This window comes from Microcaecilia unicolor, chromosome 7 (assembly GCF_901765095.1).
Source record: "Microcaecilia unicolor chromosome 7, aMicUni1.1, whole genome shotgun sequence".
NCBI lineage: Eukaryota > Metazoa > Chordata > Amphibia > Gymnophiona > Siphonopidae > Microcaecilia > Microcaecilia unicolor.
Genome location: NC_044037.1, coordinates 16,166,274 through 16,178,791, shown reverse-complemented (window position 1 = coordinate 16,178,791; position 12,518 = coordinate 16,166,274). Strand labels below are relative to the sequence as shown.

General features: G+C 43.5%; 1 protein-coding gene across 3 annotated transcripts in view; it reads right to left on the bottom strand.

Moving 5' to 3' along the window:
* ATP7A (ATPase copper transporting alpha) overlaps positions 1 to 12,518 on the bottom strand; it is a 179,282-nt gene that overhangs the window by 73,564 nt on the left and 93,200 nt on the right. For all 3 annotated transcript variants that reach the window (XM_030210064.1, XM_030210065.1, XM_030210066.1), the window contains exons 5-6: positions 6,108 to 6,329; positions 3,472 to 3,635 (exon numbers count right to left, since the gene is read on the bottom strand). In XM_030210064.1, the coding sequence (XP_030065924.1) occupies positions 3,472 to 3,635; positions 6,108 to 6,329 (386 nt within the window). The remainder of the gene's footprint in view (positions 1 to 3,471; positions 3,636 to 6,107; positions 6,330 to 12,518) is intronic.

Below are 12,518 nucleotides of genomic sequence, written 5' to 3'. Positions count from 1 at the left end.
GTGCTGGGCAGACTTCTATGGTCTGTGCCCTGAGAAAGGCAAGGACAAATCAAACTCGGGTCTACATATAAAGTATCACATACCATGTAAAATGAGTTTATCTTGTTGGACAGGCTGGATGGACCGTTCAGGTCTTTATCTGCCATCATTTACTGTGTTACTATGTTACTCTTTGGGGTTCTACATGGAATGTTGTTACTAATTGGGATTCCGGAATCTTTTAATTCTTTAGGATTCCAGAATCTTCAGAACTTATAGGACCAGAACAGTGCTGGGCAGACTTCTATGGTCTGTGCCCTGAGAAAGGCAAGGACAAATCAAACTCGGGTCTACATATAAAGTATCACATACCATGTAAAATGAGTTTATCTTGTTGGACAGGCTGGATGGACCGTTCAGGTCTTTATCTGCCATCATTTACTGTGTTACTATGTTACTCTTTGGGGTTCTACATGGAATGTTGTTACTAATTGGGATTCCGGAATCTTTTAATTCTTTAGGATTCCAGAATCTTCAGAACTTATAGGACCAGAACAGTGCTGGGCAGACTTCTATGGTCTGTGCCCTGAGAAAGGCAAGGACAAATCAAACTCGGGTCTACATATAAAGTATCACATACCATGTAAAATGAGTTTATCTTGTTGGACAGGCTGGATGGACCGTTCAGGTCTTTATCTGCCATCATTTACTGTGTTACTATGTTACTCTTTGGGGTTCTACATGGAATGTTGTTACTAATTGGGATTCCGGAATCTTTTAATTCTTTAGGATTCCAGAATCTTCAGAACTTATAGGACCAGAACAGTGCTGGGCAGACTTCTATGGTCTGTGCCCTGAGAAAGGCAAGGACAAATCAAACTCGGGTCTACATATAAAGTATCACATACCATGTAAAATGAGTTTATCTTGTTGGACAGGCTGGATGGACCGTTCAGGTCTTTATCTGCCATCATTTACTGTGTTACTATGTTACTCTTTGGGGTTCTACATGGAATGTTGTTACTAATTGGGATTCCGGAATCTTTTAATTCTTTAGGATTCCAGAATCTTCAGAACTTATAGGACCAGAACAGTGCTGGGCAGACTTCTATGGTCTGTGCCCTGAGAAAGGCAAGGACAAATCAAACTCGGGTCTACATATAAAGTATCACATACCATGTAAAATGAGTTTATCTTGTTGGACAGGCTGGATGGACCGTTCAGGTCTTTATCTGCCATCATTTACTGTGTTACTATGTTACTCTTTGGGGTTCTACATGGAATGTTGTTACTAATTGGGATTCCGGAATCTTTTAATTCTTTAGGATTCCAGAATCTTCAGAACTTATAGGACCAGAACAGTGCTGGGCAGACTTCTATGGTCTGTGCCCTGAGAAAGGCAAGGACAAATCAAACTCGGGTCTACATATAAAGTATCACATACCATGTAAAATGAGTTTATCTTGTTGGACAGGCTGGATGGACCGTTCAGGTCTTTATCTGCCATCATTTACTGTGTTACTATGTTACTCTTTGGGGTTCTACATGGAATGTTGTTACTAATTGGGATTCCGGAATCTTTTAATTCTTTAGGATTCCAGAATCTTCAGAACTTATAGGACCAGAACAGTGCTGGGCAGACTTCTATGGTCTGTGCCCTGAGAAAGGCAAGGACAAATCAAACTCGGGTCTACATATAAAGTATCACATACCATGTAAAATGAGTTTATCTTGTTGGACAGGCTGGATGGACCGTTCAGGTCTTTATCTGCCATCATTTACTGTGTTACTATGTTACTCTTTGGGGTTCTACATGGAATGTTGTTACTAATTGGGATTCCGGAATCTTTTAATTCTTTAGGATTCCAGAATCTTCAGAACTTATAGGACCAGAACAGTGCTGGGCAGACTTCTATGGTCTGTGCCCTGAGAAAGGCAAGGACAAATCAAACTCGGGTCTACATATAAAGTATCACATACCATGTAAAATGAGTTTATCTTGTTGGACAGGCTGGATGGACCGTTCAGGTCTTTATCTGCCATCATTTACTGTGTTACTATGTTACTCTTTGGGGTTCTACATGGAATGTTGTTACTAATTGGGATTCCGGAATCTTTTAATTCTTTAGGATTCCAGAATCTTCAGAACTTATAGGACCAGAACAGTGCTGGGCAGACTTCTATGGTCTGTGCCCTGAGAAAGGCAAGGACAAATCAAACTCGGGTCTACATATAAAGTATCACATACCATGTAAAATGAGTTTATCTTGTTGGACAGGCTGGATGGACCGTTCAGGTCTTTATCTGCCATCATTTACTGTGTTACTATGTTACTCTTTGGGGTTCTACATGGAATGTTGTTACTAATTGGGATTCCGGAATCTTTTAATTCTTTAGGATTCCAGAATCTTCAGAACTTATAGGACCAGAACAGTGCTGGGCAGACTTCTATGGTCTGTGCCCTGAGAAAGGCAAGGACAAATCAAACTCGGGTCTACATATAAAGTATCACATACCATGTAAAATGAGTTTATCTTGTTGGACAGGCTGGATGGACCGTTCAGGTCTTTATCTGCCATCATTTACTGTGTTACTATGTTACTCTTTGGGGTTCTACATGGAATGTTGTTACTAATTGGGATTCCGGAATCTTTTAATTCTTTAGGATTCCAGAATCTTCAGAACTTATAGGACCAGAACAGTGCTGGGCAGACTTCTATGGTCTGTGCCCTGAGAAAGGCAAGGACAAATCAAACTCGGGTCTACATATAAAGTATCACATACCATGTAAAATGAGTTTATCTTGTTGGACAGGCTGGATGGACCGTTCAGGTCTTTATCTGCCATCATTTACTGTGTTACTATGTTACTCTTTGGGGTTCTACATGGAATGTTGTTACTAATTGGGATTCCGGAATCTTTTAATTCTTTAGGATTCCAGAATCTTCAGAACTTATAGGACCAGAACAGTGCTGGGCAGACTTCTATGGTCTGTGCCCTGAGAAAGGCAAGGACAAATCAAACTCGGGTCTACATATAAAGTATCACATACCATGTAAAATGAGTTTATCTTGTTGGACAGGCTGGATGGACCGTTCAGGTCTTTATCTGCCATCATTTACTGTGTTACTATGTTACTCTTTGGGGTTCTACATGGAATGTTGTTACTAATTGGGATTCCGGAATCTTTTAATTCTTTAGGATTCCAGAATCTTCAGAACTTATAGGACCAGAACAATGCTGGGCAGACTTCCACGGTCTGTGCCCTGAGAAAAGCAAGGACAAATCAAACTTGGGTATACATATAAAGTATCACATACAATGTAAAATGAGTTTATCTTGTTGGGCAGGCTGGATGGACCGTTCAGGTCTTTATCTGCCGTCTGTTACTATGTATGCAGCTATGTTACAATGACCACAGAGGATTGATGCGGATCGATATATCTTAAGTATAGACACAGATCAAAAATCGTTTCTATTTGACATACTTACAACAAGTTCTAGAACACCATCTCCTTCATTATAGTTCTCCAGGACCGTTGCCCCAAACCCCAATTCTTGTATTAACATTCCTATTGCTGGGGGATTTAAGATAGCAGGATTATATCGCACTTCTGCCTTTCCTGCCATCAGAGCCACAAGGACAGAATATATTCCTAGAAATTTACCATGGAAAGCAAAGAGTTAACAGAAAAGTGCCTAACCCTCAACAAGCCACTTACGGTAAAAGACAGCACTATTCCAAGCTATAAGATAATGAAAGAGCTGCAATACACAGGATTCCAGATCAGTAACCAATTCTGCCTTAAATTAGAAGGGACAGACCAAATCATATATTTTTCCTAGTAGAATCTGGGTGTGCAGACCTAACAGATAAAGGAAAGGGAAAGGGGATGGGGTTTGATACGCTGCCTTTCTGTGGTTACAATCAAAGCGGTTTACATATTATATACCGGCAGTGGCATACCAAGGGGGGGGCGGTCCGCCCCGGGTGCATGCCACTGGGGGGGGGGTGCCGCGGCGCGCGCCTGTTGCCCTGTCTCAGTCCGAGTTCGCAATTCGCATGTGTTCACTGCTCCCTCTGAGTCTGCCCTGGAACAGGGAGCAGTGAACACATGCGAATTGCGAACTCGGACTGAGATAGGGCAACAGGCGTGCGTCGCGGCACCCCCCAGCGGCGTGCACCCGGGGGGGGGGTCATTTCGCCAGGGGGGGGGGTCGCATCGGCGTTCCGCCATGGGTGTCAGCTAGGGTCGGAACGCCACTGTATACCGGTACTTATTTTGTACCTGGGGCAATGAAGGGGTAAGTGACTTGCACAGTCACAAGGAGCTGCAGTGGGAATCAAACCTGCTTCCCCTAGTTCTCGGGCCGCTGCACTAACCATTAGGCTACTCCTCCACTTCACTCATAACCAAAGAGGTTGCATGTAAAACCAGCTCTTGGTTAATGCAGCAGCACTTCAAACTATCTGCTCCTTGAACCATCTGGGCTGAAATGCTACCACTAAAACACAAAATATATTGTGCTATATAAATCCTACAGAGATGAAAACAAGTCAATATTCAGCTGCTGCTGGAAGAGGAGGTTAAAAAATATCTGGATACTCAGAACCACTATCCACATAGTGGCTAATGATAAATATCTGGATAATGTAGCCAGCACTGGAGTTTTCTGGACAGCGAGGACATCCAGCCTCCTATCCAGATCTCTTATCTGGATAACTTAGGACAGTCCTTTTTTTTTTTCCCTTAATTATCTGGACAGCAGACTGGCTAAAGCAGCTATCTAGATAAGTTCGGGGACTGCCCTCTCTCCACTCATGCTCTGCTCCACCCCGGCACTATCCGGATACTGCTAAAACAGTCTATAAGGATATTCAGAGGCACTATCGGGATAGTTCCAAGGCAGTCTGTAAAGATATTCAGAGCTTATCACTTGGAAATCACCAGCCAGATAAATAAACCTTCAACTTCTGCTTAAAAGAAGCTGGTTTCATGCCCTGATACATTTTGAATGCTTCTGATGGTGCTTTAAATTGAATTTTTGTGATGTTGAAAAACGATCAAATCTTTATTCATATACCTTAATTGCTAGAAATGAGCACGTTTGTGATTTTTGTGCTGCTATATTTTATTGTTCTGGTTTGTAGTTGTTGTTGAGCTGGATTTGTACTTTATGTGATTTTCTTTATTTTATATTGGCTTGTTTGTATATTCTGTACTCTTGGTCTACAACAGGTGATGAACAAACAAGCAAAATAAATTAAATATTCCAAAATATATTTTGGCAAGAGCTACGCTGTACAACAGCAGCAATGAGGCCACATAAAGTGGATATAGCAGAGATATAGCAAGAAACCCAATTTTGGGTGAGTACAAGAACCCCCCCCCACCCCCACCCAGCATCTTTCCCTCCCCTCCCCCCAAGGCAAAAGGGGGTATCGCAACTCTACTCCCCGACCCCCAGTATCTCTTAAGTCCTTTAGTTCTTCCCCAGCAGTAACTCGTGCCTGCTGCTTGCACTGGCCTCAAGACTTCCCTCCGATACAACTTCCTGGTTCCGCAAAGAGGAAGTTGCAGCAGAGGAAGGGCTTGGAGCTGGCATGTGCAACGGGAGTGGGTCATTGCTTACTGCCAATGAAGAACTAAAGGATTTAAAAGATAATGGGGGTTGGGGGATTAGAGACAAGAGCTCCCTGATGTCCTGGGGAGGAATAGATGCCGGGAGACTTCAGCTGACAGGGCTTGGGGATCCCCAAAAACCATATTATAGTTCTGCTGCTGCTGGGTGGGCCTGAGCCCAACCAGGCCTGTCCGTGGCTATGCCATTGGGATATATAACAAAGATATTGGGCAAGCTGAGTAGAAGTTATGTTCAACAATTGCATATAAAGCTGGGACATGGTTATGAGGCACCAAAGGACAGAAATAGCCACAGGTGAGATTCACTCACTGGTTATTTGTACTAATGGGATCCAGCAGGGACATTAAAAAAAAAACAACCTTCAGTAAAGGTTATACATTTCTCAAGCAGCCTAATTGATTTCCTCAACTCACTGACTCCACTTCCTTGAATTTTTTTCAGAACAATTTAATATGTAATAACACATTTAATTATGTTCTCACCATCTTCACCCTTTAGATTTCTTTCAATATTTGCCACACACGATGCACAGGTCATGCCAGTGACTTGAATGAAGCACTTGGTTGTAGTCTTCACCCCCTCCTTTTCATGCATTGGTGAGGATTTAAACGAGAGTGGTCCTATCTTGCCCAATGAACTGTCCGGAGATTCTAACGGAATTTCTGATGAGGGGTCAGTCTGTAATAACAATGGGTCCGACTTGGCTGAAACAAATACACATAAAATGTGGTTAGCTACATTTTTTATGTTTCAACATTTTTATTGATGAATGAATAATTCCAACATGCTGGTCGGTAAACATATAATAAAGATATCAATGTCAAACAGGCATAACCTCATTCCTAAACAATAGTTTCACATTTTCTCCCTTCCCCCCCCCCCCCCCAATCCTCCCCCCCTCCCCTCCCTATACATTCTGTTACATATATATCATGTCACTACAATTATCCTATTTATTATTACAAAGTATTGAGAATTAGACTTCTCCCTCTATGGGTCATCTTATCCAATAAACACCCCCAAATTTGAAGAAAGCGTGTTTTCCGCTTATATGTTTCTTTCGCCTCTCTCGCTTCCCAGGTCAGTAATTGATGTACCTGATTGCGCCAGTGCCAAAAGGTCGGTGGATGTGCTGAGGTCCACTGACGTCACTTTTTCAGTTTACTTTCGGTGGAAAAACTTTAAAACAGAGATTCAAAATACTAGTTCGGTTTGATTGCATAGATCAGAGACGCTGCTCTGATCTTCTCCGCTCAACAACTTTGTTTCCAGTACAATTGAGCACTATAGCTTCAGTTTATTGGTAAGACACACATATTCTTTTTATATTTGGATAGAATTAATAATCAACAGACGGCAGAGAAGACTCCTGACGCAGGCCAGTACGACCGAAACACAGCTATGTCGAGTCCCTTTCTCCCTGCTACAGTTTGGCTAATAAAGTTGATTCTTCATTTTTACATCCAAAGTGTCGTCTTTTTTAGGTAATTTTTTGATTTTGATGGATTCATCTTTTAAATACATATTTTATGATTAATTTTGACGTTTATATATATATATATATATATATATATATATATATATATATATATATATTTTATTTTTATATTTTTTGTTTTTTGCTTTTGTTGGTCATCTTTGCTGTTTTGTTTCTTCTTCTTCTTCCAGTGTTGCATTATACATTTTCTGGCTACCAAACACACTTTACGACAGAACATTATTCTGTCTGCTTTCAATCTGGGATGCATTTCTTGCATATCTAATAGTAGCATTAATGGATTCAGTTCAATCCTACTGTGCACAATGTTAGATAGAAATACAGTGATTTGTCTCCAATAACGCTGTATTAATGGACAGATCCAAATCGCATGGTACAATGTATTCTCTGCCCTGTTACATTTCACACAGGTAGCTGTCTGTATTCCTCCCGATCTGAACAGCGTAAAATAGGCTCTATGTATCATTCTAAACGCGCATTCTCTAAGACTTGCCCTCCCTAGTACGCTGGGGATATCCTTAACCTGTTTGATAATATTCCATGTCGTCAGCTCTCGTCCCATATCCATTTCCCATCGCTGTCGAAGTAGGTCTAGCCCCAGTTAGCTACATTTAATGCAGATATCATAAGGCTATGATAAAAAGAAGACAGATTTTCTGGATTTTTAAAAAATATAAAGATCAGGTTGATATATTGGTACTAATTTATATAGAAAAGATGTAGCACAGAACACTTTCTTACATTTTGAGAGTTTTCATCCACTCTGTTTGAGGCAAAATTTACCTACAAGTCAGTTTCTACGCATTCATAGAATATGTTCTACCGACAATGAATTTGAAAAACATGATTGCTGATCTGTTTAAAAGATTTCAAGATCGGGGGTACCCCAAGTCTGCTATTAAGAGAGCTTACAATAGGGCTAAATTTGCTCAGAGGGAAGCTATATTGGGATATACAGATTCATCAGGTTGCCCGAACATTGTGGCAATTTCTCCCTATAGGTTGAATGTAAATGATGTGGTAGCTTTATTGTTTAAACACTGGCAAGTGTGTTCTCTACATAATGGTTTTAGTGATCGCCCCCTGAAAGCATATCAAAGAGAGAAATCCTTGGGAAAGATCTTATCCTGTAGGAAGCTAGATTATGTTTTGGCGGTTGGGGTGCCTGAACATAGGAAATGTGGACATTGCCAGTGGTGCAATAGTACGATAGAAGGTTCTAGCTGGGAAAAGAAAATTAAAGTTTTGACATCTCGCACTAGTACTACATGCGACTCTAGTGGAGTAATATAAGCTATTATATGCCCTTTTGATCTAATCTATGTAGGAAGATCCAGCAGACCTATTAAACTGCAGTTAAATGAACACAAATCTCGTTTATTTATTGAGAACATTTATATCCCACATAATCTCACCAAGGCAGGCTCTATGTGGCTTACAACAGTTGGTGAAAAGTACAACATATTAATTCTAGTACTAACAGAGAATAAGGTAGATGAGGGTTTTTTTAAAGCCTCTCCTTCCCACCTCCATACCCTTTCCCCTGCTATCCTGGAGCACGGCACAACCACAAACACTCGCCTGGTACTGCACTAGGGTGAGCAAAGAGCACCTACCCACACACAGAGCCTAGTTAGTGTTGCTCCTTGACGCCATAACATAAGGACCTGGCTATTCCATTCCTAATGTTGCCCAATTTCATGCCTGAACCTGTATTTCTCATATCTTAGGAAATTCAGCAAGAAAAAACAGAACTATATATCCATGCATGCAATGGGGCAAAACCAGGATTCAACTAGCCTGGTCCTTAAGCAACTGCAATCCATGTCCTGCAGCCCCAGGCACCAAAACCACACACACACATGCCCAATGCTGCAGCCCAGGGCCAGGGAAGCAAACTTACAGCCCCAGGCCCTCCACCCACAAAAGTAGGAGCCATCTCCTTCCTTAGAATAATAGTATCCAGCTTACTAGGGCTGAGCTGTGTTAACAGAGATCAAACAGTTTGGTGGATTAACTTTTATCAGGTTTAGCAGTCCTGGGCTCTCAGAGGCCAATGATCAAAGGCAAACGCAAGTGCTAGAGGCCATTAGCGCTGGACTAGCGCCTGTGTTTGCCTTCGACCTATGATCAGAGTCAGCAGGCGAAGGTAACAATGAGCTCGCTGGCTGTGAGCACAAGTAGCATGCAAATGCATGCTAAACAGGGCATTAGTTATTCCTCCCCAATGCTCAACGGTCAGCGTACCAAACACTGCCTCTGCTACTGTGGCAAACCCTATGCCAGCTCAGAGCTGGCATAGGGTTTGCCAGGTATTACCTTATATTATTGCTTCCTCTCCCTTAGAAATCCTATGTGGTTATCTCATGCTTTCTTGAATTCACAGATTTGCCAGGCAGTGGCGTACTAAGGGGGGGGGGGGGGGGGTGGGTGTGGCCCGCCCCGGGTGCACGCCGCTGGGGGGGGGGGGGGTGCCGCGCACCGGTCAGCTTTGTTGTTTCCATGCTCCCTCTGCCCCGGAACAGGTTACTTCCTGTTCCGGGGCAGAGGGAGCATGGAAACAACGAAGCTGACCGGCGCGCGGCACCCCCCCCCCCCCCCAGCAGCGTGCACCCGGGGGAGAGGGGGTTCGCGCTGCACCGTGGGGTGCGGGGCGCATCGGCGACCGCCCTGGGTGTCAGCGCCCCTAGGAACGCCACTGTTGCTAGGTATAAGGGGTTTGTGATCGTCTGCCTGTCGTTACAGTGCCTATTCTGGGGCTCTTGCAGAGGAAAGGAAGAGGAGGGAGGAGCAACAGGAAAGCTCATTAGGGAGGAACATCTTCCGCCAGGGTCGCTTTACTCATACTACCCCTCTCCTCAAGACCCTTCACTGGCTCCGTATCCGTTTTCGCATCCTGTTCAAACTTCTTCTACTAACCTATAAATGTACTCACTCTGCTGCTCCCCAGTATCTCTCCACACTCGTCCTTCCCTACACCCCTTCCCGTGCACTCCGCTCCATGGATAAATCCTTCTTATCTGTTCCCTTCTCCACTACTGCCAACTCCAGACTTCGCGCCTTCTGTCTCGCTGCACCCTACGCCTGGAATAAACTTCCTGAGCCCCTACATCTTGCCCCATCCTTGGCCACCTTTAAATCTAGACTGAAAGCCCACCTCTTTAACATTGCTTTTGACTCGTAACCACTCGCCTCCACCTAACCTCCTCTCTTCCTTCCCGTTCACATTAATTGATTTGATTTGCTTACTTTATTTTTTGTCTATTAGATTGTAAGCTCTTTGAGCAGGGACTGTCTTTCTTCTATGTTTGTGCAGCGCTGCGTATGCCTTGTAGCGCTATAGAAATGCTAAATAGTAGTAGTAGTAGTAGTAGGAACAGAGAAAGGAGGGCTTCTGCACCTGAGGCGATCTACTAGCTGAAATCCCCGAACAGCAGGAAGCAAACAAAGAAATAACAGCAAAAACTTGCTCTGGGGGCCAGATCTCATTTGGGGACAGGAAACGCATGCAGCAAGGACTGTATCTCTGTACACAGAGCACTTCCAAGAAGCCCAGAGCTCTTCTGAGAAACATGTAATTCTAGAGCTTGTAAAACAGAAAATGACAGCAGATAAAGACCATATGAGCAATCCAGTCTGTTTATCTATACTGTCTACTATTGCTTCCTCTCCCTTAGAAATCCTATGTGGTCATCTCATGCTTTCTTGAATTCAGGTTACAAGTCTTGGTGTCCATCACTCTTCCACCACCTTTTCCATAAAGAAGTATTTCCTTAGACACAAGAACAATCTGTCCCCTTTCACCTTTTATACTCCCTCATTCCAGAGCTTCCTTTCAACTGAAAGAGACTTGCCTCATGTGCATTTATGCCAAAAGGTTATTTAAATGTATATCATATCTCCCTTCTCACGTCTTTCTTCCATAGTATACATACTAAGATCTTTAACTGTCCACATACATGTTACTGACAGAGACCAATAACCATTTTAGCATCTGCTTTCTGGACCGACTCCATCTTGCTTTTACCTATTTGAAGGTGTGGGCTCCAGAAGTGCACACAGTAAACTACATGAGGTCTGACCAGAGACTGCTGGCCATTCCTCTCTCTATGCCCCAAGCAGAGAGAGAACATTTATGCTCTAATTTAGGGATTTATGCTCTCTCAAGAATTAAGTCCCAAAGTCCCTTGTACATACAGATAGAGAGAAGGGGAGGGAGCAGAGCAAAATATAACTGGGGAGAACCACTGATTCCAGATACCAGGGAAAGTGGAAATCACCAGTATTACTATTTGCCAGCCTAAAGTGAACCTCATGGTCTACATATATGTATATACAGTGCAATCCGATTAAGTGCAAGGGTCTGGGACCAAAGAAATACATGCAGTTAACCGGAGCGTGCACTTAACTGTTGTGACCCAAAGAAGCTTGACATCTGATAAACATATGTACACTATTGTTTATTATACGTACAGTATACAGTCTCCGTTAACTGACGTTATACAGGCTCCGTTAACTACTACTACTACTTAACATTTCTAGAGCGCTACTAGGGTTACGCAGCGCTGTACAAAATAAACAAAGAAGGACGGTCCCTGCTCAAATGAGCTTACAATCTAAAGAACGAAATGTCAAGTTGGGCAGTCTAGATTTCCTGGGTAGAGGTGTAGAGGTTAGGTGCCGAAGGCGACACTGAAGAGGTGGGCTTTAAGCAGAGATTTGAAGATGGGGAGGGAGGGGGCCTGACGTATGGGCTCGGGGAGTTTGTTCCACGCGTGGGGTGAGGCGAGGCAGAAAGGGCGGAGCCTGGAGTTGGCGGTGGTGGAGAAGGGAACTGAAAGGAGGAATTTGTCTTGAGAGCGGAGGTTACGGGTAGGAACGTAAGGGGAGATGAGGGTTGAGAGGTAAGGAGGGGCTGCAGATCGAGTACATTTGTAGGTTAGTAGCAGAAGCTTGAATTGAATGCGGTACCTGATCGGAAGCCAATGAAGTGACTTGAGGAGAGGGGTGATGTGAGTGTATCGGTTCAGGCGGAAGATAAGACGTGCAGCAGAGTTCTGAATGGACTGAAGGGGGGATAGGTGGCTAAGTGGGAGACCAGTGAGGAGTAGGTTGCAGTAGTCAATGCAAGAGGTAACGAGAGAGTGGATGAGAGTACGGGTGGTGTGCTCAGAGAGGAAAGGGCAGATTTTGCTAATGTTATAGAGGAAGAAGCGACAGGTCTTGGCTATCTGCTGGATGTGCGCAGAGAAGGAGAGGGAGGAGTCGAAGATGACACCGAGGTTGCGGGTAGATGAGACGGGGACGATGAGAGTGTTATCAACTGAGATAGAGAGTGGAGGTAGAGGAGAAGTGGGTTTGGGTGGGAAGACAAGAAGTTCGGTCTTGGCCATGT